Source organism: Notothenia rossii (genome assembly GCF_949606895.1).
Source record: "Notothenia rossii genome assembly, chromosome: 3".
Classification (NCBI taxonomy): Eukaryota; Metazoa; Chordata; class Actinopteri; order Perciformes; family Nototheniidae; genus Notothenia; species Notothenia rossii.
Genome location: NC_136901.1, coordinates 89,388,257 through 89,415,807, shown reverse-complemented (window position 1 = coordinate 89,415,807; position 27,551 = coordinate 89,388,257). Strand labels below are relative to the sequence as shown.

Sequence of the window (27,551 nt, the reverse complement as noted above, 5' to 3'; positions counted from 1 at the left end):
TAGAAACAATTAAAGTCAAGTTTATTTATGCAAAACAAAGCTTACTTTTTTAAATAAACATAGATTAAAGCCTTACGTTGCATTTATTTAACATTTTCCGCGATTACATGAACTGTACAAAATACTGGCTGATAAATGGAGAGCAAAGCTGCAGATAAGGTTTAATTAGACCCTCCAGAAAAACGCGGGCTAAAATCCTTGATTATGCGATTAAACATGCAGGGTTTTATGTGATTTTATGCGGTGAAATTGCAGGAAGTTAGGAAATATGTGGAAAGTTGCGAAATATGCTAAATATGCGGGGGAAAAGAATAACAATTTTTTTAAGTATTGGGCTGTCTTATTTATTCTCTCTCACACACAACCTGCCACTAACGTTAAACCCCTTTACTATTCAATTAAACACATTCAATGTTTATTTATTGTAAAAGCAATTGGGCTATTTTAATCTCCCCCCCCCCACACACACACTTCTCCGCCTCATTCTGTTTTCATTTAATCGTTCGTTATCTGACCAGCTTCAATCTTGTAGGCTACTCACTTCGTTTCTGGTAGCCCTCGAAAGGGTTTTGGAGGTTGATCCCTCGGTGAACGGGAGTTGAATGGCTTTCTTGTCCGCAGCAGCAGAAAGCATTTTCGAATGTTTGAATGAATCAAAGTGGGTCGCCACCGTCGATTTTCTCTTATGCTGCAACACACAGTTGCACAGGGTGCAGAATAGTTTCCCCCCACTTTTTGCCCGGTCTTTAGTAGAAATGTTCGTTGGTAAATGAGCTCTATACAGTGTTGTTTACATTCTGTGATGCGCGAGCTGATGACGTCACGTCAAGACGAGTTAACTTTTTTTTCTTCTCAACTTTGTGTGGAAAAATGCGGGGATTATGCGGCCTTTTGATAAATATGCGGCTTTTTAAAAATCTGCACCATTTGGCTGATTATGCGGTAAATTCTGCGATCGCAGAATCGCGTTTTTCTGGAGGGTCTAAATTTAATAAACAAAGGTTTCGTTTTGGTTTGTTGTTTCCATTAGTCTTGTCCTTACAGAAGGCATTGTTTGATCTGAAAGAAAACCAAAGAAGAAAAAAGGTTTAATCCTTTAAAGAATTTACATATTACTCCCATTTACAATATATTTAACAATATATGAAATATATAAAGTGATTAATCCAAATACTTACATGATGTTACGCTGCAATTTTACCAAGAGTTGTTCCTGGTTTGAGTTCAGAATAAACACTTTCATCCGCTGGTGCAGGACTTGACTTCCCTATGAATTAAGAGATTATTATTATTATTTTTTTTATAGTATTCCCCCCCCAGTTAAAAAGGAAAATGTACTGGTATGCATTTTCATCCCAAGAGGGTAAAGTGATAGTTTGATAGAAGGAATTGCTCATGATGATTCACAACAGTTATACATGTATGGAAACAGATGAATGAAATGTAATATGCCCTGATGGTTTTTTCATGAATGCATAGAACTGACACAAAATAAACTTAACAAACATTGACAAAGTTTTGTGTAGGGTTTGAACATTGCCGACTTTGGCGACACCTTGTGGCACATTTAAAAATGACACCCTAGCAGGCACAATAACAAAAACTTAAAGCAAGTAGTATTTCTTCATACCTGCAGCTGACGTCATCTTCACATGTGAGTAAACACAATCCTCCGGTTCATTTTTCTTCCCTGTTAGACGGATCAGGAGAAAGCATGAAAAGACAAAAACTTATTACATGTTTTTGTTACAACATAAATTCAAACACTCACCCTTCTTAGAAATGTTTTTGAGCTCGAGCAAAGAATATGTCACATCCCTGGATTCATCTGAAATATACAATTTATTTTATATTTAAAAGAGTGAACCTTGAATTGTCATATTCCAGTATTCATATTTACTATACTGTACCATTTGCAGGTTCTTCAGGGCCTTTGACTGATTCATAGAGACAGGCATTATCTGAAGAGAAATCTATATCAAACCAAATTCATATTGAAATCCCTCTATAATATATGAACTCCTACATTTTTAAAAACAACCAATGAGAAATGGAAATGCTACTCGGTTAATAACGTTAACAATACATTCAAAACGTATTAAGGATTCAGGCTGACCCTGAAGAACGGAAGCATTTTCTCTCTGGTTAGTTTCGTCCTGGTTGATCATGTGGTCGGTAGCAGGGCTCTGATTGGTCCTCTGAGATCTGGTGGGCAAAACACATGTAGTAAATGAAGTGGATTTATAAAGGAACATATCACTGCTGTCATGTTCATAACAAAATTAAAAAGAGCGTTTTACCAACCTGATACAGAATGAATCTGTTAAAAAAAAGAAGACATTTGCCGCTATGTTATTATGTTTTGCAAAGTGTTCTACTGTTAAAACAGTACGTGTGGTTACATTAGAGTCAATCTGATATCAGAAGAAAATGACCTCACCTTTTGACTTTCTGTATAAATAAAGGAACAGCAGCAGGAGAATAATCAGTACAACTCCACCAAGCAGCCCAACGATCAGAAGAATGGGAAATTGAGAGGCTTTTCCAGGTCCGGACGCTGCTACTATAAGTAATCTTTATTAATATTTATTTTATATTAAACGTTCCTGTTATAGATTAACTGTATAAAAGATCTCTCTTAAACAAACAGTTTAATTCAGATGAAACTAAGCTTTCTTTATCTCAGACTGTAACACAGCTTACAAAAAAGGAAGGGTTTTTAAATCATACTTACATTTGACTGAGAACCAACTCTCTGGTGACGTCCTACCATCTGCTGGATCTCTCCGTTTACATTTATAAAACCCTTCATCTGACTTTGACACTGCAGAGATGGTCAGCTCCTTCCTGGTATCGTTCTGGATAAGTTTGTCATCTTTATAGAAATCCACATTATAAAGAACAGTTCCTGTCTTGAACTTGCAGCTAAGAGTGACAGAACGTCCCTCAGCCACAGGACGGACAGGACTCACCAGGATCATTTCATCATCTGAAAAGAAATCAAAGAATATAAAGGCTTTGACAGAGTCATCAGCTTTTGCATGTTTATGCACAACTGGCCTAGTCTGGCAGAATCTGAAATGTCAGGTAGATGTATGAGGACATTAAAACACAGAATATTATCTTTGATCTTTGAGAGAAGTAACCATGGAAATCACTTCGCAAGTTAGCCTTTTTTTTATGAAGTTTTACTAATTTGAAGAGACGTTTGGCTAATGCTTGTTGTCACCTTCACATTTCAAAACATCATAATACTTCAGAAACAAACATTTTAAATAACTAAAACTCACCATCTTTAGTGATGTTGACTGCATTACTGAACTGTCCTGTTTCAGACTCACACCAGAACACTCCAATAACCCAGCTGCCGGTTATTATGCATGTGGATCCAGTCATTGTCCCCCAGGAAGAACAGGGATAAAGGTATGATTTAGTAAACCTCCTCACTCTCCACTTAGTGGAGTTTCCCTCACAGCTCAGGGACACAGACGTTTCGGTGAAGTGCTGCACACTGTCAGGACTCACTGTGAGAGACGCTGCTGAATTCAAATCTGAAAAAAACAGAGAGTGGACATTTAAACCATGCAGACTGAAAAAGACAACGCATTGGTATGGCAAAACTGACACTTAATTTACCCTGAAAAAACGGGAACAAACTAAAGTAGGAGGAAAACAAAAGTGAAAGTACCAGTGCCTCAATCTCACTCTACAAATGTGTTTAATATGTATTGTTTATGTCTTCAACTATTTAACCAGCCGATACTTATCTTAAAACTAGGGCTGTCAGTCGATTAAAATATTTAAAGAGCAACTTCCAGGTTAAAGACACCTGTGAATAAATTTGTATGAAAATGATGTATACACTAGATTTTCAAAAAAAGATACATAAATATACACTACAGTGACATCTGGCGTCGTTTTTGTAAGACATTTTTACTTCCAGGTCAAAAAAGCCTCCCCACGTGACCTCCCGCGTGTGACGTAACACGGGGGACACAAGGGGGAGAGCGGCCGGTGTAACGTATTAATAAACATGGATCCCAATGCTAGTTTCGACACAGAAGACACAGAAGAAGTTGAACATGAATATTCAAATGCATATGAAGGACCACAACCTTATAATTATGAGCCTGCTAGGTGTCCAAGAGACAAGGAGCAGCCAAGGATCAGAAGAAATAACGGCCATCGGAGAGAAATGGAGCTGTGGTGTGAGGAGAACCAGTGGAGAACTGGGCAGCTGTCTTGGTGAGTGACCGGCGTTAGCTACAGAATGTTAGCTAACGTCACATCACAACATTGTAAAGTTAGCTATCATATATCAGGCTATAACTAACGTAGCATTGATAATATAGTAACGTTACTGGCAGGACTGTTGATTCTGATCCATAAACGGAAACTAATGTGCAAGTATCAGCCGTATCTCGCGTTACCTAATGCAAATCAACACTACCTTACCTACACTACCGAAAGCTAGCTAGCGTTCTTTTCCTGTTAGGGAAATAGTGGACTCGACGTCCTGACACAACACACTCTCACTCCATAATCGTCCACGAGCGACGTTTGGTCAGGGTCCCGTGGCGTGCAGTTGTGACGCTCCTACAGTAGGCTCCTTCAGCTTCATAAAGGGACGCAAATAGCTGTCAACTGATTGCAATGTATTCCCATCTGCTCATGGAAGCACGGCATTCGTGTGTGTCGGCTGCCCTTAAAAGGCAATGTGAGCGTCCATTCCCATTGGATAATGGAGAATTGTACACCCGGAACGGCCGGAAGTAAGTATTCCCCTTACTGTCGATTGATTTTACAGTGATATCTGCACTACTCATCGACTAAAAAACACCAGATTATCCTTGTTAATTACACAACATTGATTGGTTTAAATTGTGTGCAATGCTTTTGTATTTTTCCCCTTCGATTCGGAGAAATAAATATTTTTTCGGAGTAAAGGATGGTAGAAGACACTACACCACACAGAATCCCCAGCTATCGTTTAGGACTACACCATGTGCTCTGTTTGAAAAACCCCGTTTTTTTTCAACATTCATTCCAATGGCTGGCGTCTGTGTCACATGATCTTCAAATTTCTCCCTGCAGAAAAAAAAAAACATGGCCGAACTTCGTTTTATTCTCGGTGGAAAATGCCTATTTTAAAGTTAGTTTGGCCATTAAAATGCATTTTGATGTCATTTGATGCGAGAAATATGAAGCCTTCGGCTAGCTTCTGTAGCAGGTGATGAGTGGTCAAAAATAGGACTCATAGTGTCTGTGAAGTCGGTTAGTGAGTAACATAGTTCAGTGTCTCTGGACCATTCTGCAGTAGCCCATGCTGCAGCTCTTCCCGTTAAATGGGACACAATGAACGCCACTTTACCATGGTCTGATGAAAAAGCCCCTGGGTTGTGTTGGAAATGCAGATCGCACTGCACCAGGAAGGCTCTGCAATTTATGGAATCTCCGGAAAACCTCTCCGGGAGAGCTAGCCGTAGTGAGGAAGAAACAGCCTGGCTCGGGTTGACAGCTGTGACTGACGTCATCGGCGGAGCAGTCTGAAGGTGAGTGATGAACTGCTGCATCTCATCCGTCAGCTGTCGCATCTGTGCAGGGACAGAAACTTGGAGCTCGGCCTGGTTTCCTATCAGTGCATGCACTCCTTGGCTGATTAATCCCAGCTGTTCCTCGTGGTGAAAGATCCTCACGCCTTGGGCTGACAGGGCGGCGTGAAGAGCTTTTGGGTCGGCTGAGTCCATTGTGGTCAGTTCGTTCTGTTACGAACTTGGATACAAAAGGGAAAAAAGGACTCAAATGCGCGATCCGGGAGCCAGAGATAAAGTACAAGTAATATACTTTATTTGCCAAAAAGGATATACAAAAAAGATAACGGCACTCTTATCGAGGCGAAAAAAATAGGTTTCACAAAGGCACAACAAAAAAATCACTCATACGTGAGGAACAAACTTACAATAAGTTTCAGGAGCATGAGTAAGGCATGTAACAAAAAGAGCAACCGTTGATGAGCAGAGTTCTGGCATGAGGACAAGACGAACTGACACTGAACAATGGGGAGACTGGGGAATTTAAACACTCGACAACAAGACACAGGTGAAAACAATCAGGGGCGGGGCTGACGCTGACGCTGATGAGTGCGGGAGAACACATTAGGAAAGGGAGTCAAGGAACCTGAAATGAGACGTGACAAAACAAAACGAGAAGTGAAAAACAAAACAAAAATAACATGAAACATGACTGACTAACACTTTTGGCGGTGCACAACATGACCTGATGCTGGTGTAAAAGAAAACTTCCCAAATGAAGTGACTTTGTTCCATTTTGCAATCATGGAAAAGTCAAAGCAAACCTCAAAACCAGGCAAACTTTGATAAAGTGTAAATGTTGATAAGTATGTAAATGTAGCTTGTAAATATGTTGTATGATATCCTCTATTGTTTTATGTTGTGTTATGTTTCATGTGGAACCTAATTGCTGCAGGTCTCCCTTGAAAAAGAGATCTATGATCTCAATGGGACCAATCTGGATAAATAAAGGTTACAAACAAACAAAGATATTTGTTGGCCTAATGGTGGTACAAACTACAGAAAGAAAGAAAAAGGAAGAACATACTGACCTCCAGACCAGACAAACTTAGGTTCACTCGGCCAACTGTAATACACTCGATCCTCTCTTCCTGCTTTGCACACATATCCTGCTGTGTGCGTTTGTCCATCAATGATGAAGAGATGCTGTTCAGTCCCATTCTCGCTGCCAGGTAGCAGCTCATAGCTGTAGGAGTTGTGTGACAGTTTGGGAACAGCCTTATACCAGTAGAAGCTCCAGCCAGCAGAAGGATGACCAACCCTGCAGTTCAGAGTTACTGAGGCTCCAGGACTCGGCCATGATGGAGACACAGTGAGGACAGCCTTAGGTCTGTCTGTTGGAAAACAACATTTCAAAGAATGATAACATTATGATGTATAATTGGGTTACATGCACTCCTTGGATCCTACATAGTTTCTGCATACAGTATGTAAAAAACAAATTTAAGTGTGAACTGTACTTAAATATAATAACCAAAATACTATTTGTATATAAAATAAAGTGAACTGATAATAAATGACTTATTCTCAGAAACTGTTAATGTGAAAACAATCCATTTGTCACAGGTAATAAAGTATAACAAGGTTTGTTGGTGAAGTATTATCTTTATGTAAATGCTTTGATGTAAGAAACTGATCCCTGTCTTCTTATTCTTATTTTAATATTCATTATTTTGTGTTCACGAAAAGCACAGGATGGTACAGTATACTTCACCTGCCTATACAGCGTCAGTGGAGCTGTTCAACCGTTAAAACATTACAATCATTTACAGATTATATATTAGAACTTGTCCAAACTGCGTGTTCACATCAACATGGCTCATAAATAAATAAAAACTGTTCTTATTGAACTTGGTCATGGTGGTATTACTTTGATCACTTACCTGATACATTTAGATAGATTTTATTAATTTTCTTTACAAGATGCAAAAAGTAAAATGTGTTTTCTTTTTGTCAAAAACTGTTTTATACATTGACCAAACGGATGTTGTTTGGAGAGTTACATCGGTAGATTTGTCTAGAATGAGTAAAAAGTATGAAAATTGTATAATTACCTTGAGCTTGTCCACGGTAAAGTAAATACAGAACTGAAATAAGTATGAAACTAAATCAGACAATATCAAACTGACAGAAATATATATTAACCTCAGGCATTTACATTTTTTTTATCAATGGCAATTAAAACTGGAAAAGTACTCACAGAAAAAACCCCGTAGACAGAGCAAAGTGTGTCCCATCTTCACATCCAACACTGAGAATCTGCTTCTGAGAAATTCTTCCACTTTGTGCAAATAGAAAGATTGAAACCGCAGCATATGAAGAGTAATCAGGAACTAGAGAAACAAATGCAATGTAATATTAGAAACGGAAGTTGTTTTTTTAACTTCTTTACACGGTCAGGGCTTCCTTCCCTTTTACACAAAGCTCACACAACTGAGCAGATTTTAACACAGCACATTGTTTGCACCTTGGTTTAGGTATCCTCTAATGATGAACAGAGATTAGGTGTTAACATATCCTTGATGCTTCTCTAAAGGCTGCTGCATAAAGTCTTTCTAGAAAAAATAAAGTGCATAAAGTTTTAAGAAGGAGATACAATTGCAGGCGTCATTCTCACTTTATAATCCATGGGCCTTCTCACCAATATTTCATATGAAAATGTGTGTAACAGCTTTAACCAAATAGTTGAAACGCAGTGATGGAGTGTTATGGAGGAGTTCAAGTTTAAGTTTAGAAACAACTTCACCCACAGGAAGTCTCTCATAGTCTCTTTATGAGAAGTGAATGTGAAGAGAGACAAAGTCCAGCCCCCTCCTCGAGATAGACTCTATCTACTTTAAGGGAGCAACATTTCATATCTATATCATTAGTAATAAAGCAATCATTTGAATACAGAAAATATGTTTTTTGTAGGTTCAACATTTGATCCACAGTCGAACAAAGATTATGTTAATTCCATAAAAATGGTCTAAATAAATAACACCACGACACTTCAGTAGCTGTGTAGTTTTAAATGTGGTGGGTAGTCAAAATGGAAAGCTTCCACTTCCATGCATCAGTGCTAAGCTAAGGAAGTGAACCGTAAGCAGTCAATTGTTTAGTTATTAGTTAGGAGTTACATGACATCCGATCCTGGGGCCAGACTTCAGAAGGACTATTTGTGTAGAGTAGGTAAAGTATCAGATAAAGTAGTTTGACACCACCTTGTGGTCATATATTGAAATCAATCTTCTATTATAACTGCACAGTGACTGGAGAAAAAGTAAAATAAATATCCTCAGTAAAACATACTTACACAAATTGGACAAAGTAATGTTTGTGGTAGTGCGTCAGTAGATTCCCTTCTTCCATCTCTCTACATCCAGCATATTGTTTGTATACGTTTACACGCACTTTGAGGGGAAATTAAGGGATGTATGGATACAGCACTCAACACTCATGAAACAGAACTGTATTTAAATAATCAAAAATCCTTGATCACAAACAATAACAAATAATTTAAACTTGTTTATTTTATTAACATCTCAGTCCCTCCTCTCTCCTTACTTTATCTTATCTTACCTAGATAGCATTCTTTCTTTTATTTATGCATATTTGACTAATCACTCCCTTTTAAACTGTATTTTTTATTTTGTACTGTCCTAGTACACACTGGAATGATTTCCTACCTTATTGTTTATAACTATATTAAATAAAGGTGTGCATTGGAAATATGTACATAAATGGTGACCAAACCGTTTGAGACCCACTGAGATAACTTAGTCTAAAGTTAACTATCTAAACCAGGGGTCGGCAACCCCTGGCACCGGAACCAGTGGCACACTAGGAATAAGTGGAATAAATAAGTGGAATAAATATTTAAATTGTATTTTTGGATCCTGAACGAGACCGCCGCCAGAGCGCGTCTCCCCGTTACCTGCAGAAGGAAGCCGTGCACGCAACGCAGCCCCGCTCTCTTTAACATGCTACACAGGGGCGGACTGGCAATCTGTGTGTTCTGGAGAATCACAGAACGGAAAGGTCGTCATTATTATTATGCCGTTTAAACAATTATTAACGGCATCATGTAAGTTGTGCTGACAGGTGAAAGAGGTCCACAAACTGCTTCCCCGCCCCCCTGTTGACAATTCACGATCGTCGGCACACTGATCACAATTTCTTTTTAATGGCACTTCATATGAAAAAGGTTGCCGACCCCTGATCTAAACCCTCAGAGTCCTTTACCTCACTGAGCTGTAGTAATCAGCCTCTCAGTCTGACAGGCGAGAGTTCTCCCTCTCCTTGTTGTAGAAACAGCTTCTAATGTCCGTTAGCTCTGAGCTAGCACCAGATGCTAACAACAAAAATCCCTGTAACTGGTGTGCTCTCTCTCTTTCTCGCTCGCTCTAACTCACTCAAAATGCACTAGTGCCAAACACACACACAGACACACAGAGGCTGTGCTCCTCCCTGGCGATAAGCACTTGCGTACAAAAAAATAAAACACATTTGAAAAGTTGGGGGGACACAAACGGGATTTTGAAAAGTGGGGGGGAAATGTCCCCCCTGTCCTCAGTGGAAATTACACCCATGCTCATGGACAAGAAACACAGTAATGTATATTCACATTTTTAAATCATACAAGATAATAAAGTGAAAGTACTAGCAGAAAACAGATTATATTTTAAGTGCATTAAAACCTATTAAGCCCCATGGACCCGGTTCCGGGGCCAAAATCGCGTCATTTGCAGGAAACAACGTCTAAGAAACCTTAATATTTAATAACCTACGAATATTTTATATACATATAACGGGAAAAAACTCATTTAACTGATCTTTTTCATTTTTTTTTCAAAAAAAACACAATGCTAACACTGACCCTCTGAATTAGCCCCGAACGAAAAATGCTAACCTAATACTGCACCGAAAATCACTCCTAGCTCCCTTATTACTTATCCTAGCTGCACATCCAACACATCGTGTATGATCGTAAAGACAGAGAATCTAACGATACCCACCTCAACACTGAAAGATAGAAACTCGAAACGTTATCATCAAAAACGTACATCAAAACATGTGGCGCTAGTTAGCCTAAAACGCTAGCTTGGCTTACCTTGGTTTTGTCTGGTCAAAAATGGTCTTCAATGGCATTAAAACGATAAAAACGATGTTGTAGTTAATCCATAGGTTAATATCCAATGTGTCTGTGTCCCCTTTGAAATGTTCTGATAATCTATAAGCAATAAAACTGCAATTCCGTTTTCAAATATCAGAGCAGGCCATTCCTATGCTCTGTAGCAAGATTGAATGCACTAAAATGCAACCTTTTTTTTAACAGGCTTGGGGCTTAAGAGGGTTTTGGTTTCCATTTGAAAATTGTAATGACAATAACATGTTTGAAAAATATAAAATGTTCTGCCTTGTTTTCTTCCTGGACAGGCTTTACTGCTTTGATTGCATTGAAATCATGCAATAAAGATAAGATTTGTGGGTTGATGTTTTTCTATTGGTGACAAGCGCATGAGAAATTCCATCATGTTCTTAGTTATTTTGGTTAATCTGCTTCACACAATACAGAACATTTGTATTATTAAAAATTAGAAAAGATAAACCAAGTTATTTTTATTTTTACAAATAAAAAACAAAAAACGGGCCCTACATATCTGAAAGAAAACCAATACATTGTACCAGGGTATATGCAGGAATCCTGAAGTCAAATTTAATACCTTTTAAGACCTTTTTTAAGACCCTTTCCATACATTTTAAGACCTCATCGCAACTTTGAGTTCTAACCGGTTACATTGGCAACACACTTTACCTCACATTTACTATATTGATTGTAAGATAGCAAAACTAAACAGAGTGCAGACAGACTACTGAAGCCTTCTCTCCACATGAACTTCAACCTCTATGTGAAGGTCAGGTTTAATGCAGTATGCTGCTTTGTTGCTTCTGTACTCTGTGCTCTTTCATTCCAGTAAAACTCCTCAGAAAACATTAGAAACCAGTATTTGACCAATAAACAAAACAATTGACAAAACGTTGAACTATGAAATATGTTAAACTTTGGTGAGCTTCAGCGGGGTAATGCCATATAGGAGCTCCCTCACAAATACCCAGGGGTTAAATTGGGCTGGGGCTGTCCGGGGCTAAGCCCTGGCACATAAGACGATGCTCTGACGTCATTACCCTCACACATTTGTCATATGTTTACAAAAAAGGATATATATGCTAAGACTTTTCTCGTTCTTAATATAGACTATATTTAGGGTCTATATGTGTTGACTTTACTTTAAAATAGCAGATCTCTGTGACCGTATATAGTTTGGCTTAGACCCCGGCCCCACACGGTAAAACGCATACGCAAGCGCAAAAAAGGCTTCCTTTTACACGCATTCGATTCATTAACGTGTCCGTTCACACTAGACCGCTGCAAATGCTGGAAACGATGTAGTACATATGTCATGCCTGTAAGTGGCGCTGCTGCCGCCCGAAATACACCAAAAGCAGCTAAGAAGACCCCGGAGCATGGTTGCCATGGTTGCCCTTCTGTTTATTCTCCTCGGTGGACGGCGTGTTCTCCTGCTGTATCTCTCAGGTAGTCCACCAGCAGATGAAAAACACCCACCTCTCCGCCTTTTCCAAGGAACGAGGGGACCGTGCGGCAGTTTCCGTAAAAAAAATGTTCCGCCGGTCAACATGTCCGTTAAAGTTTAAATCTTCCGTACAAAATTAGGAAAGTGCCGGTCAGAGGTCTTCTTTGTTATTTATTGAGCTTTAAAACAAATTGATATCGACTCTGTTCTCTGTATAATAATATAATAATATTTAATAAACGGTGACTGCCTCTCTTTTCCTCCCCCTCTTCTGACAGCCCAGCAGCAGCAGGAGACGTGGGGAGAGGGAGGCGGGCTCTTTCATCGTTAATAGAAAATGATCATATAGGGCACACACGGAGCCGTTGGACCCCCAGAGCGTTGCGTATGCCGGTCTTCCCACCTTGGGACCCGTTACCGGTATTTACACAAAAGCAGCAAATACACTCAATTGCTGAAACAAGGATGTTGTTTTTCATGTTTTTATCCGCTCCATTGGTTCTGTCCATGAGGATGTCTTTATTGATCTGGAAGAAAACCAAAATAAGTTATTATCATTGGGTCATTTCTGCTCATGGTACTGTCTATTTATGAATAAAACAATGTATGTTAATGCCAATTCATTTGTGTGTGAACATATTTACATTTGCCATTTAATAATTATGATATTTTAAGTAATGTATCATTAAACCAAGACATTACTGGAAAACAACATGCGGTATAATAATGCACAAAAAGTGTAACAGCTTTATTTGGTGGATTTGCTCATTGCTGAAACTGGCAAGCAGCACAACACATTATGAAAGCTTTTAGTATATTTATGTGTATATGTTTAAAAGTGTTTTGTACTGGACATTACCTGCTGCCACATTTGAGTAAAGGCTCTCTTCTGGTTCATTACAGGCATCTGGTAGAAGGATTAAAATAATGTATCAAAGGACAATTCCTGCACTTTATTTAGACACTGCTGGCCACTGCAGTAGTATTTGTATTACTCCATGTTAAACACAGAGGAAATACTGTACCATTTCCAGCTTCTACAGGCCCTCCTATTGTTTCATAGAGACAACGATCACCTACAGAGAAGTGAAAATCAAGCCACATTTTAATCACAATTAAGGCAAAAAGTTCAAATCAATCATATTATTAAACTGGACAATGGCTGACCTGGAGGAGAGTAGAATATTGTGGCATGTTTTGAAATTCATCCTGGTTGATCATGTGGTCTGTAGCAGGGTTCTGATTGGTGCTCTGAGATCTTGTGGGCCATAGACATGAAGATAATGAAGTGGATTGACTTCAACATGTAACTGCTGTAATGTTCAAAATGAGATAAAAGAGGGTTGTACCGACCTGAGGAAGACTGAATCTGTTGAAAAAAGGAAAAACATTTGATTAGTCACATTTTTCTTGAATTGCAAAGGTTTCCGGTACATGTTATGTATGATTTTGAGTAATTATAGTTTAATTCATTTGATATCAGATGAAAAGGTTCTTACCTTTTGATTTTCTGTAGAGATACAGGAACAGCAGCGGGACAATTATCACTAAAACTCCACAAAGCAGCCCAACAGTCAACAGGACGAAATGTGTTTCTCTGCTAAGAGGACAGGACGACTTCCCGGCATCGAGGACAGGATGTATGTATGTATGTACCGTGAAATATTGGCCGATAGCCTCCTTCCCTCAGCCAAGACACTGAAAATGGGTCATGGATGGGTCTTCCAGCTCAGGAGTGGCTAAAGAAGAAGCACATTTAGTTGAGGGAATGGCCTAGCTCAGGGGTCTGAAAAGTACTCACAGAATAACCCCAGCGTGCAGAGCAAAGTGTGTCCCAACTTCACCAGTGTTAATTTCGTCAACGAAAACTATGACAAAAAATGTTCGTCAACGAACTTTTTTACATGACTAAGATGAGACGATGATGAGCTAAAAATAGATTCTTGATAACGAAAACTATGACGAAATGTATATTTAGTTTTCGTTGACGAGACGGGACTAAGGTGTTAATGGTGCACTATCGGACATTCAAAACGCAGCATATTTTCCCCCAAGTGTCCATCTTGTCTGTCAAAATGCATCTTACGTTTTTTAACTTGCAATATCATTATTTCCGCTCTCTTCACTCCAGAAGAGCGATCTCCATGTGTCTCTCTGTGTGCGGGGGGCGGGGCCTAACAGACACGCTGCAGCGGACACAGAGATCTGCCGGGGACGGAGCGTTCAGAGAGTACGTATAGAGACACATTTTGACTAAAAGTTGACTAAAATGTAATTTTTCATCGACTAAAAGTTGACTAACACGTTTTGAGTTTTCGTCGACTAAAACTAGACTAAAACTACGAAGGATAGGAATGACTAAAATTTGACGAAAACTAATAACCATTTTCGTCTAAAGACTAAATAAAAAACAGCTGCCAAAATTAACACAGACTCTCTCATACACATACGTCCACTTTAACACTTTAAGAAAATTGAGGAAGACTGACAGAGCACTGTGGGAAGAAATCTGATGTCAACATGAGCTCATTGGTTATTTACACATTTCTTAAGAATAACTAGTCTCTCTTTCCTTCCTGTTTTATATTGGCATGACTAATTCATGCTCATGCCATGCAGATACATTTGAACTTCCCTCTCTACCAAGATCCCACTTTAAAAAGGCAGAGTAAATAGTCATTTTTGCTCAACTCATAATCAAGTAAACATGGATGGCAGTATTATACTTGTGTTTCACAGGCAGATATATTTAACCCCAACAGTTAGATGGTTCATCGAGACAACTGCAGAATGATTTAACCTCTTTTCATTCTTTACCTGACTTTTATTGCAATTGTAATTCTGATAATTGATCATTTATCTTCTAAAAACAGAAGACAAAAGTCAGGTTTTGTTGGTGAAATAGCCATCCTGTAAACCTCTAATATTAGACGTTTCTTCTGCTTCATCACTAGTAACAAGGCCGATGATTCAAAGTGACATCTTTTTGGTCACATCTCAGCTCTTGCACCTCTAAATTATTCCTGTCACCTAAAAGCATGACTTTACTGGATCACCAAAACAAAAGGGAGGATGATGAAACAAAACAAACACCTTGTGTAAAGAAAAATCTAGAAACAATTAAAGTCAAGTTTATTGATGCAAAACAAAGCTTACTTTTTTTAAATAAACATAGATTAAAGCCTTACGATGCATTTATTTCACATTTTCCGCGATTACATGAACTGTACAAAATACTCGCTGATAAATGGAGAGCAAAGCTGCAGATAAGGTTTAATAAACAAAGGTTTCGTTTTGGTTTGTTGTTTTCATTCGTCTTGTACTTACAGAAGACATTCTTTGATCTAAAAGAAAACCAAAGAAGAAAAAAGGTTTAATCCTTTAAAGAATTGACATATTACTCCCATTTACAATATATTTAACAATATATGAAATATATAAAGTGATTAATCCCAATACTTACATGATGTTACGCTGCAATTTTACCAAGAGCTGTTCCTGGTTTGAGTTCAGAATAAACACTTTTATCCGCTGGTGCAGGACTTGACTTTCCTATGAATTAAGAGATTATTATTATTTATTTTTTTACCGTATTCCCCCCCAGTTAAAAATGAAAATGTACTGGTATACATTTTCATCCCAAGAGGGTAAAGTGATAGTTTGATAGAAGGAATTGCTCATGATGATTCACAACAGTTATACATGTATGGAAACAGATGAATGAAATGTAATATGCCCTGATGGTTTTTTCATGAATGCATAGAACTGACACAAAATAAACTTAACAAACATTGACAAAGTTTTGTGTAGGGTTTGAACATTGCTGACTTTGGCGACACCTTGTGGCACATTTAAAAATGACACCCTAGCAGGCACAATAACAAAAACTTAAAGCAAGTAGTATTTCTTCATACCTGCAGCTGACGTCAACTTCACATGTGAGTAAACACAATCCTCCGGTTCATTTTTCTTTCCTGTTAGACGGATCAGGAGAAAGCATGAAAAGACAAAACTTATTGCATGTTTTTGTTACAATATTGTGACGACCCCTGCTTGGAGGTCTCCTGTGGTGCGTATGGCCCTTTAATGATCCTCCTCTGCTTGTGCCCACACTGATTGAGGACCAGTGTTGGGTGTAACGCGTTTCAAAAGTAACGGAGTTACAGTAATATATTACTTTTTGCTGTAACGAAGTAATGTAACGCATTACTAATGAAATGTGGGTAATATATTACCCGTTACAATGCTCAGTAACGCAGTTACAACACATTTTAACCCGAAATTAAATGGTGTTTTGTTTTTTAATAATGTACTAACAGAGCGAGACATTCCGACACCCGACAAATTGTGCGGGTAGATTAGTAAACCTGGTGTTTACCCTTCAGGCTTCGCGTCGAGATCTTCGGGGAAGTTGAACGTTATGCAACCATTCAAGAAAGAGAACGTAGCGAAAAATACAAACAACAAATTGTGTCAGGTGCGCGTGACCTGCTCCGCTGCGCGTGCATCATTTCCAAAGTGCTTCCACAGCAGTGACACACATCTGATCTGTGGATAATAATTTATATGAAAATGGTTAAATCACTAAACGCCAGCAACACTGCATCTACTTCAGACAGTAGCAACAGGTCAGATGCGGACATCACGTTACCCTCCGTTGTGGACACTAGCTTACTCCCGCCTTACTCGCCAGCCCCGGAGCAGCAGTCTTCGTCGCCCGAAACTACGCCGCCCCTCTGCGGCCCGCAGGTGGCAGGTATATCTAAACAACTACCCGCCTGTACAGTGGGGTAAGGCGGTCATTTTGCAGCTTGTGGTATAAAAATAGACAATGGCTAGAATATTCATGTGAAAATAGTACCATATTCTGACATGCCTGTAGAAATGTTGGGTCAAAAATAATGCATACAATAGCACAGATGCCTTCACCACGAATGGCTACAAAAATATCTCATATCCCAAGCTTATTATCAACGAGCTAATGTTGAGGCTGAAATGTTTTCCAGGTCACAAAGTCAACCTCACATGATGATGTGAAACCAGTTTTCAAGCACAGTAAATATTCTCTTCCCAGCGTATATGATGGGACCAAGGTGATGATGTAGTAGGCTACATGGTTTTAATAATACTTTTGCCTTTCAATGTTTGCCATTTCAAACCATGAGCATGGTTTAAATAATATTTGCCTTGATTTACAATATGTTAACCTTCATTATAGTCCTTGAAAGCGGTCTGTACTGCTGTATTAACAACGTGTCACATGTTAAGAATTTACAATCAGAATGGAGTATTCAACTAAGCCGTGTAATACAAGTTGTTAGTAGCCTTAAGGGCCTACACAGTTGTTATGCTATACCCCATTGCCCTTCACTGGATGTATAATGAGCTGCACTAAACTACATTTTAGCATTTAAAATACCTATCTATTCTTTTGCGGTTATTTTGGTGAAAGTAACTAAAAAGTAACTAAAGTAGTGTAACTCATTACATTTCAGAGACAGTAATATTGTAATGTAACGTATTACTTTCAAAAGAGAGTAATAAGTAATATGTAATATATTACATTTTGGAAGTAACTTGCCCAACACTGTTGAGGACACCTGACGCGCTGATTGAGGACACCTGACAGCTCGCACCGGAGGATTAAAAGGCCTGAGCCAGAGCCTCGAGGTCGCTCCCCGCCAGAGGACTGGACCTCGGAGAGCAGCGGCGCTTATTCTTATTTTTGCCTTGCCTTATGTTTGTTTTTTGGCCACATTACGTTTTGCCAAATAAATACCTTTTTATATACATATTCTTGTCCTTCCCACGCTTTTTGTTATGGCCAAGAGCCAGGCCATGACAGATGGGAGTTCGTCCACTTCTTTTATCTGTGATACAGCAACGGATAGGTAAGATTTGTGTTGGGAGTTGGTGCGCGTGTATAAAGTTTGTTGGGAGCGCGTGTGCAGGGCGGCCGGTTTCTTTGTTTCGGCTCATTGTGGGAAGGACATTAGATTTCAGATCGTTGTTTGGGGACTGATTAGATTACTTTGTGAGGCTTTGATTTGTTTTGCATTATATTTCAGGACAGGGTTTGCCAGTTGTTCTTAGCCGTGATCAGCTGTTTGCTTTGTTTTTCCTTTCTCTCTCGTTGACACGGGTGCGTTGTATGTGGAGCAGTGCGGAGTGGTGCGGAGTTTTCCCTGGCAGGTTAAGCGGCGGTTCCCTTGGGATTGTTGAGCGGGGTGTGTAGTGTTGTGGAGAAAGTGGTTGAAGCTTCGGCTTGGGAGCATGGCCGTGGTCTCAGTAGTGTTGCTAGCCTGCTCGTCGCTTTGCTGGGCCAGCGGTCTCCAGTGCATAAATACCCACCACAAGTAACTGCATGAAGACTAGGGAGGAGATCACTCAGTGGGATGGTAATAGTTAGTGGGGAAACTCCAATCAATAAGTTAGTGTTGTTCCACTTTGGACGCATAGCAAACGTTTGGGTGTCGGTCCGGTTTGTTTTTTTGTTTTTTTCTTCTCTCGGCGTAAAAGGTTCGGTGTTGTATTCCGGTGAGGGCCCGGTCTAAATTAATATGGCTGACGTAGAGGCATTTATTGAAGCTCCGTCTCAGGAGTCTCTTGGCACTTTTTCAAGAGAGCAGCTGCTCTTGATAGCTGAGCATTTCTCGGTGACTATTCTCGGTGATAGGATGAAGGAGAACATCAAAGACTCTATAGTGTCGACATTGAGTGAGACAGGAGTGTTTGCTGCAAAGGAAGAGGGGGTTTTGTTAAAACCTCTTTTTCAGGCTAGTGCACTTTCTTTTGAGCAGCAGAAAGAATTGTTGTTGTTGCAGCTGGAACATGACAGAGTAAAGTATGCGTTGGGAATTGAAAAGGAAATCACAGTGGAGCGGATACGGCAAGAATCTGAGAAAGCCAAGATAGAGTTGGAGACAGATCGTCTATCTATTCTCAGAGATGGTGAGGGGCTGGGTGAACAGGTGCCCAGGTGTCATCGTTTTGACATTAATAACCTGCGCTTGCTGCCGCACTTTAATGAAAGTGATCCTGACACGTTTTTTGTTTGAACGTGTAGCTAGGGCTAGAGATTGGCCTGATGCAGACTGCGCACTGATGCTTCAGTGTGTTCTCACAGGAAACGCACAGTCTGCATATTCCTCCCTATATTTTGAGGATAGCTCTAGCTATAGTAAGATAAAATCGGCTGTACTTAGGGCATATGAACTGGTGCCAGAGGCCTATCGACAGCGTTTTAGGTCCTTTGAGCAGAAACAAGGTCAAACCTATGTGGAGATGGCGAGGGATTTGTCGGTTCATTTTAAATGTTGGTTAACTGCTCTTGAAATCGCTTCTTTTGACGATTTGTGTGAACTCATGATTTTGGAACAGTTCAAAAATATTCTTCCTGGCAGGATTGCTACTCACATGACAGAACACAAGGTAACTTCCGCGGCTGGAGCTGCGGTGGCAGCTGATGAGTTTGTGTTGCTTCATAAGAGCAGGTTCGGAGGGCGCTCTGGGGCACTAACTGTTTGTGAAGGAAATAGGAAGGATGTTGGGATGGATCCAGGGATATCGAGTTTGATCAAATCTAATGTGGTTAATAACGATGATTGCCACTACTGTCGTGAAAGAGGCCATTGGAAGGAAGAATGTCCTGCGCTTAGAGCAAAATCTGAGGGAGGAAGATGTTTTGTTGGGCCTGTTGCGTTGGCTGCTCCTGTGAAAAGCTGCTGTGGTGCCAATGTGCTTAAATCCCACTTATGTGGATCTGAGGTTTTGGCATCTTATACTCCATTTATACGAGACGGCTTGGTGTCATTGTTAGGTAGTAATGTTAGAGTTCCAATCAAAATCTTGCGGGACACAGGGGCTTTTGACTCCTATATTGTTGACTCTGTTTTGCCGTTGTCGGATGAATGTGACACAGGTGACACAGTTCTGAGTTGGGGAATGGGATTAAAAGTTCTTCCTATGCCTGTTCATAGGGTGTATATTGACTGTGACCTTGTTAAAGAAATAGCTGTTGGTGTACGTCCAGCTTTGCCAATCGAGGGGATACATTTTATTCTGGGCAACGGTTTGGCAGGTAGCAGAGTTTGGGCTGATGTTCTTCCGGCATTTTTAGTGAATGGTGGGCTGATTGAGTCTGGGTTTGAGGAGAGCTCTACAGTGGTGCCAGAGGTCACGTCCTCCTGCGTGATCTCGCGGGCTATGGCCAAAACTATGTTGCGTAGAAACCAGAAGGCCAAGCATTGCTCCACTGGTCAAAGTGGTCGTGGTGGTGGCGGCGGCTTTGATGGTGGTCGTGGCGGCAGCGGCAGCAGGGGTCGAGGACGTGGCAAGGAAATGTTCTGTTATCGGTGTGGAGATCAAGGACATATGACTAGGGACTGTGACCAAACGGAGGATGTGTGCCACATGGCTCGTGACTGTGGGCGTGCCAACGACCAGAGGTGCTACTCCTGCGGTGGGCTTGGTCACATCCAGAGATGTTGTGATAAGGTGGTATATTACAATTAGGGTTCGCTAAGAGAGGGTGTTATATATTTGTTGTCTTCTGTGACTTTTTGTTTTTGTTTGGGATAGGGTTAATTCGTTATGCCGGTGGTCCTGGGGACACCGACTTTAAGGGGGGGGGGGTGTGACGACCCCTGCTTGGAGGTCTCCTGTAGTGCGTATGGCCCTTTAATGATCCGCCTCTGCTTGTGCCCACACTGATTGAGGACACCTGACGCACTGATAGAGGACACCTGACAGCTCGCACCGGAGGATTAAAAGGCCTGAGCCAGAGCCTCGAGGTCGCTCCCCGCCAGAGGACTGGACCTCGGAGAGCAGCAGCGCTTATTCTTATTTTTGCCTTGCCTTATGTTTGTTTTTTGGCCACATTACGTTTTGCCAAATAAATACCTTTTTATATACATATTCTTGTCCTTCCCACGCTTTTTGTTATGGCCAAGAGCCAGGCCATGACAACATAAACTCAAACACTCACCCTTCTTAGAAATGTTTTTGAGCGCGACCACAGAATATGTCACATCCATGGATTCATCTGAAATATACAATTTATTTTATATTTAAAAGAGTGAACCTTGAATTGTCATATTCCAGTATTTATATTTACTATACTGTACCATATGCAGGTTCTTCAGGGCCTTTGATTGTTTCATAGAGACAGGCATTATTTGAAGACAAATCTATATCAAACCAAATTCATATTGAAATCCCTCTATAATATATGAACTACATTTGTAAAAACAACCAATGAGAAATGGAAATGCTACTCGGTTAATAACGTTAACAATACATTCAAAACGTATTAAGGATTCAGGCTGACCCTGAAGAACGGAAGCATTTTCTCTTTGGTTAGTTTCGTCCTGGTTGATCATGTGGTCTGTAGCAGGGCTCTGATTGGTCCTCTGAGATCTGGTGGGCAAAACACATCTAGTAAATCAAAAGGATTTATGAAAGGAAAATATCACTGCTGTCATGTTCATAATGAAATAAAATAGAGTGTTGTACCAACCTGATACAGCAGGAATCTGTTAAAAAAAGAAGACATTTGCTGCTATGTCATTAAGTTTTGCAAAGTGTTCTACTGTTAAAACAGTACGTGTGATTACATTAGAGTCAATCTGATATCAGAAGAAAATGATCTCACCTTTTGACTTTCTGTATAAATACAGGAACAGCAGCAGGAGAATAATCAGTACAACTGTCCTGTTTCAGACTCACACCAGAACACTCCACTAACCCGTCTGCTGGTTATTGTGCATGTGGATCCAGTCATTGTCCCCCAGGAAGAACAGTGATAAAGGTAGCCAGGTTTAGAAAACGTCCTCACTCTCCACTCAGTGGAGTTTCCCTCACAGCTCAGTGACACAGATGTTTTGGGGAAGTGCTGCACACTGTCAGGACTCACTGTGAGAGACGCTGCTGAATTCAAATCTGAAACACACAAAAAGTGGACATTTAAACCATGCAGACTGAAGAAGACAATGCATTGGTATGGCAAAACTGACACTTAATTTATTTTAGAGAAAGGTTTTGAAAACTGAACTATGACCTGATGCTGGTGTAAAAGAAAAGTTCCCAAAATAAGTGACTTTGTTCCATTTTGCAATAATGGAAAAGTCAAAACAAACCTCAAGACCAGGCAAACTTTGAGAAAGACATTTGTTGGCCTAATGGTGGTACAAACTACAGAAAGAAAGAAAAAGGAAGAACATACTGACCTCCAGACCAGACAAACTTAGGTTGACTCGGCCAACTGTAATACACTGGATCTCCTCTTCCTGCTCTGCACACATATCCTGCTGTGTGTGTTTGTCCATCAATGATGAAGAGATGCTGTTCAGTCCCATTCTCGCTGCCAGGTAGCAGCTCATAGCTGTAGGGATTGTAGGAGTTGTGTGACAGTTGGGGAACAGCCTTATACCAGTCGAAGCTCCAGCCAGCAGAAGGATGATCAACGCTGCAGTTCAGAGTTACTGAAGCTCCAGGACTCGGCCATGATGGAGACACAGTGAGGACAGCCTTAGGTCCGTCTGTTGGAAAACAACATTTCACAGAATGATAACATTATGATGTATAATTGGTGGGTTACATGCACTCCTTGGATCCTACATATTTTCTGCATACAGTATGTAAAAAAACAAATGTAAGTGTGAACTGTACTTAAATATAAAAACCAAAATACTATTTCTATATACAGTAAAAAAAAAGTTTACTGATAATAAATGACTTACTCTCAGAAACTGTCAATGTGAAAACAATCCATTTGTCACAGGTAATAAAGTATAACAAGGTTTGTTGGTGAAGTATTATCTTTATGTAAATGCTTTGATGTAAGAAACTGATCCCTGTCTTCTTATTCTTATTTTAATACTCATTACTTTGTGTTAACGAAAAGCACAGGATTGTACAGTATACTTCACCTGCCTATACAGCGTCAGTGGAGCTGTTCAACCGTTAAAACATTACAATCATTTACAGATTATATATTAGAACTTGTTCAAACTGCATGTTCACATCAACATGGCTCATAAATACATAAAAAATGTTTTTATTGAACTTGGTCATGGTGGTATTACTTTGATCACTTACCTGATACATTTAGATAGATTTTATTGCTTTTCTTTCTTGAGCCCTTCTGATCAAAAAAACATTGGTATGCACCACTGTAGTCTGGAGTTAGAGGGTGTAACTCATAGCTTTCATGTTTGACGTAAGGAAGCCATTCTTCATCATTCCTGTAGATTGAGTAAAACCAGTCGCTGTCTTTGTCTCCTGCAATGTCACACTTGAAGGTAACAGACTCTCTGGTAAAAAAAATGGTCCAGTTTGGCTCAATGGTCAGTACAGCATCTAGAAACCATCACAAGATACAAAAAGTAAAATGTGTTTTCTTTTTGTCAAAAACAGTTTTATACATTGACCAAACGGATGTTGTTTGGAGAGTTACATCGGTAGATTTGTCTAGAATGAGTAAACAAAAAGTATGAAAATTGTATAATTACCTTGAGCTTGTCCACGGTAAAGTAAATACAGAACTGAAATAAGTATGAAACTAAATCAGACGTTATCAAACTGACAGAAATATATATTAACCTCAGGCATTTAGAAAGTTTTATCAATGGCAATTAAAACTGGAAAAGTACTCACAGAAAAAACCCCGTAGACAGAGCAAAGTGTGTCCCATCTTCACATCCAACACTGAGAATCTGCTTCTGAGAAATTCTTCTACTTTGTGCAAATAGAAAGACTGAAACCGCAGCATATGAAGAGCAATCAGGAACTAGAGAGAAACAAATGCAATGTAATATTGGAAACGGGAGTTGTTTTTTTAACTTCTTTACACGGTCAGGGCTTCCTTCCCTTTTACACAAAGCTCACACAACTGAGCAGATGTTAACACAGCACATTGTTTGCACCTTGGTTTAGGTATCCTCTAATGATGAACAGAGATAAGGTGTTAACATATCCTTGATGCTTCTCTAAAGGCTGCTGCATAAAGTCTTTCTAGAAAAAATAAAGTGAATACAGTTTTAAGAAGGAGACACAATTGCAGGCGTCATTCTCACTTTATAATCCATGGGCCTTCTCACCAATATTTCATATGAAAATGTGTGTAACAGCTTTTACCAAATAGTTGAAACGCAGTGATTGAGTGTTATGGAGGAATTCAAGTTTAAGTTTAGAAACAATCTCACCCACAGGAAGTCTCTCATAGTCTCTTTATGAGAAGTGAATGTGAAGAGAGACAAAGTCCAGCCTCCTCCTCGTGATAGACTCGTGATAAACTACTTTAAGGGAGCAACATTTCATATCTATATCATTAGTAAAAAAGCAATCATTTGAATACAGAAAACATGTTTTTTCCAGGTGCAACATTTGATCCACAGTCGAACAAAGATTATGTTAATTCCATAAAAATGGTCAAAATAAATAATACCACAACACTTCAGTAGCTGTGTAGTTTTAAATGTGGTGGGTAGTCAATATTGAAAGCTTCCACTTCCATGCCTCAGTGCTAAGCTAAGGAAGTGAACCGTAAGCAGTCAATTGTTTAGTTATTAGTTAGGAGTTACATGACATCAGACCCTGGTGCCAGACTTCAGAAGGACTATTTGTGTAGAGTAGTTAAAGTATCAGATAAAGTAGTTTGACACCACCTTGTGGTCATATATCGAAATCAATCTTCTATTATAACTGCACAGTGACTGGAGAAAAAGTAAAATAAATATCCTCAGTAAAACATACTTACACAAATTGGACAAAGTATTGTTTGCGGTAGTGCGTCAGTAGATTCCCTTCTTCCATCTCTCTACATCCAGCATATTGTTTGTATACGTTTACACGCACTTTGAGGGGAAATTAAGGGATTTATGGATACAGCACTCAACACTCATGAAACAGAACTGTATATATTTAAATAATCAAAAATCCTTGATCACAAACAATAACAAATTATTTAAACTTGTTTATTTGATTAACATCTCAGTCCCTCCTCTCTCCTAACTTTATCTTATGTTACCTAGATAGCATTCTTTCTTTTATTTACGCATATTTGACTAATCACTCCCTTTGAAACTGTATTTTTTATTTTGCACTGTCCTAGTACACACTGGAATGATTTCCTACCTTATTGTTTATAACTATATTAAATAAAGGTGTGCATTGGAAATATGTACATAAATGGTGACCAAACCGTTTGAGACCCACTGAGATAACTTAGTCTACAGTTAACTATCTAAACCAGGGGTCGGCAACCCCTCGCACCGTAACCAGTGGCACACTAGGAATAAGTGGAATAAATAAGTGGAATAAATATTTAAATTGTATTTTTGGATCCTGAACGAGACCGCCACCAGAGCGCGTATCCCCGTTACCTGCAGAAGGAAGCCGTGCACGCAACGCAGCCCCGCTCTCTTTAACATGCTACACAGGGGGGGACTGGCCATCTGTGTGTTCTGGAGAATCACAGAACGGAAAGGTCTTCATTATTATTATGCCGTTCAAACAATTATTAACGGCATCATGTAAGTTGCGCTGACAGGTGAAAGAGGTCCACAAACTGCTTCCCCGCCCCCCTGTTGACAATTCAGGATCGTCGGCACACTGATCACAATTTCTTTTTAATGGCACTTCATATGAAAAAGGTTGCCGACCCCTGATCTAAACCCTCAGAGTCCTTTACCTCACTGAGCTGTAGTAATCAGCCTCTCAGTCTGACAGGCGAGAGTTCTCCCTCTCCTTGTTGTAGAAACAGCTTCTAATGTCCGTTAGCTCTGAGCTAGCACCAGATGCTAATAACAAAAATCCCTGTATCTGGTGCGCTCTCTCTCTTTCTCGCTCGCTCTCACTCACTCAAAATGCACTAGTGCCAAACACACACACACACACACAGAGGCTGTGCTCCTCCCTGGCGATAAGCGCTTGCGTACAAAAAATTAAAACACATTTGAAAAGTGGGGGGGACACAAACAGGATTTTGAAAAGTGGGGGGGACATGTCCCCCCTGTCCTCAGTGGAAATTATGCTCATGAACAAGAAACACAGTAAAGTATATTCACATTTTGAAATCATACGAGATAATAAAGTGAAAGTACTAGCAGAAAACAGATTATATTTTAAGTGCATTAAAACCTCTTAAGCTTAAAAAGCCCTCAAAACGCACCTTTTCACCACTATATAGTTAGTTTGATAGGTTTATTTTTCCGCTACTTGCTTGCCCCCCCCCCCCCCCCAACCTGTCTGTCTCTTTTCCCCTACTCCCCCCCTACCCGACTTGTAAAGCGACCTTGGGTTTCGTGAAAGGTGCTATATAAATATTATGTATTATTATTATTATTTATTATTATTATTATTAAGCCCCATGGACCCGGTTCCGGGGCCAAAATCGCGTCATTTGCAGGAAACAACGTCTAAGGAACCTTAATATTTAATAAACTATGAATATTTTATATACATATTATAGGAAAAAACTCATTTAACTGATCTTTTTCATTTTTTTTTCAAAAAAAACACACAATGCTAACACTGACCCTCTGAATTAGCCCCGGGCGAAAAATGCTAACCTATTACTGAACTGAAAATCACTCCTAGCTCCCTTATTACTTATCTTAGCTGCACATCCAACACATCGTGTATGATCGCAAAGACACAGAATCTAACGGTGCCCACCTCAACACTGAAAGATATAAACTCGCAACGTTATCATCAAAAACGTACATCAAAACATGTAGCGCTAGTTAGCCTAAAACGCTAACATGGCTTACCTTGGTTTTGTCTGGTCAAAAATGCTCTTCAATGGCATTAAAACGATAAAAACGATGCTGTAGTTAATCCATAGGTTAATATCCAATGTGTCTGTGTCCCCTTTGAAATGTTCTGATAATCTATAAGCAATAAAACTGCAATTCCGTTTTCAAATATCAGAGCAGGCCATTCCTATGCTCTTTAGCAAGATTGAATGCACTAAAATGCCACCTTTTTTTTAACATGAGTGTGTGAGGGACGATTTCCCTTCGATTCTATTGGCTCTAATGGTCAGAAAGAGATGTCACCTGTCAAAATCGAGCAAGGGGGGCCAAAGATAAGGAAAATCCACCCAAATGGCCCCAGAAGAGGTTTTATTTGCTAAATCTGTCTAAAAAGGTAAAATATCACTTGTTTTGCATCAATCTTGATACAGGGTACTTAATATATGTTGTACTTTGGATTCCTAAAGCTTTTAGTCTACTAACCCATCATCCAAGGTTAGTTTTCCCTTTAAGTAAAAAATATTTTACTTTGAAAAAAAAGATTATTAATGTAACCCTTTTAGAAGGGAAGATATGGTCATTTGTTCTGGGAATGCCATTTTCGAGCCTGAAACCTGAAAAACAGGCTT

The 27,551-nt window shown here is 39.6% G+C and overlaps 1 protein-coding gene across 1 annotated transcript; it reads right to left on the bottom strand.

Moving 5' to 3' along the window:
• Nucleotides 1-26,276, bottom strand: LOC307031815 (uncharacterized protein). Its single transcript, XM_079669249.1, has 16 exons — nucleotides 25,857-26,276; nucleotides 25,549-25,629; nucleotides 23,822-25,020; nucleotides 23,677-23,709; nucleotides 23,264-23,524; nucleotides 6,623-6,925; nucleotides 3,291-3,551; nucleotides 2,735-2,989; nucleotides 2,441-2,563; nucleotides 2,305-2,320; nucleotides 2,117-2,205; nucleotides 1,911-1,961; nucleotides 1,772-1,828; nucleotides 1,631-1,690; nucleotides 1,179-1,267; nucleotides 1-1,059 (listed from the first exon to the last, which is right to left on the bottom strand). The coding sequence occupies exons 3-15, from the start codon at nucleotides 23,934-23,936 to the stop codon at nucleotides 1,185-1,187; spliced, it is 1,707 nt and encodes a 568-aa protein (XP_079525375.1). The 5' UTR covers nucleotides 23,937-25,020; nucleotides 25,549-25,629; nucleotides 25,857-26,276; the 3' UTR covers nucleotides 1-1,059; nucleotides 1,179-1,184.
• Between the last annotated feature and the right edge of the window lie 1,275 nt (nucleotides 26,277-27,551).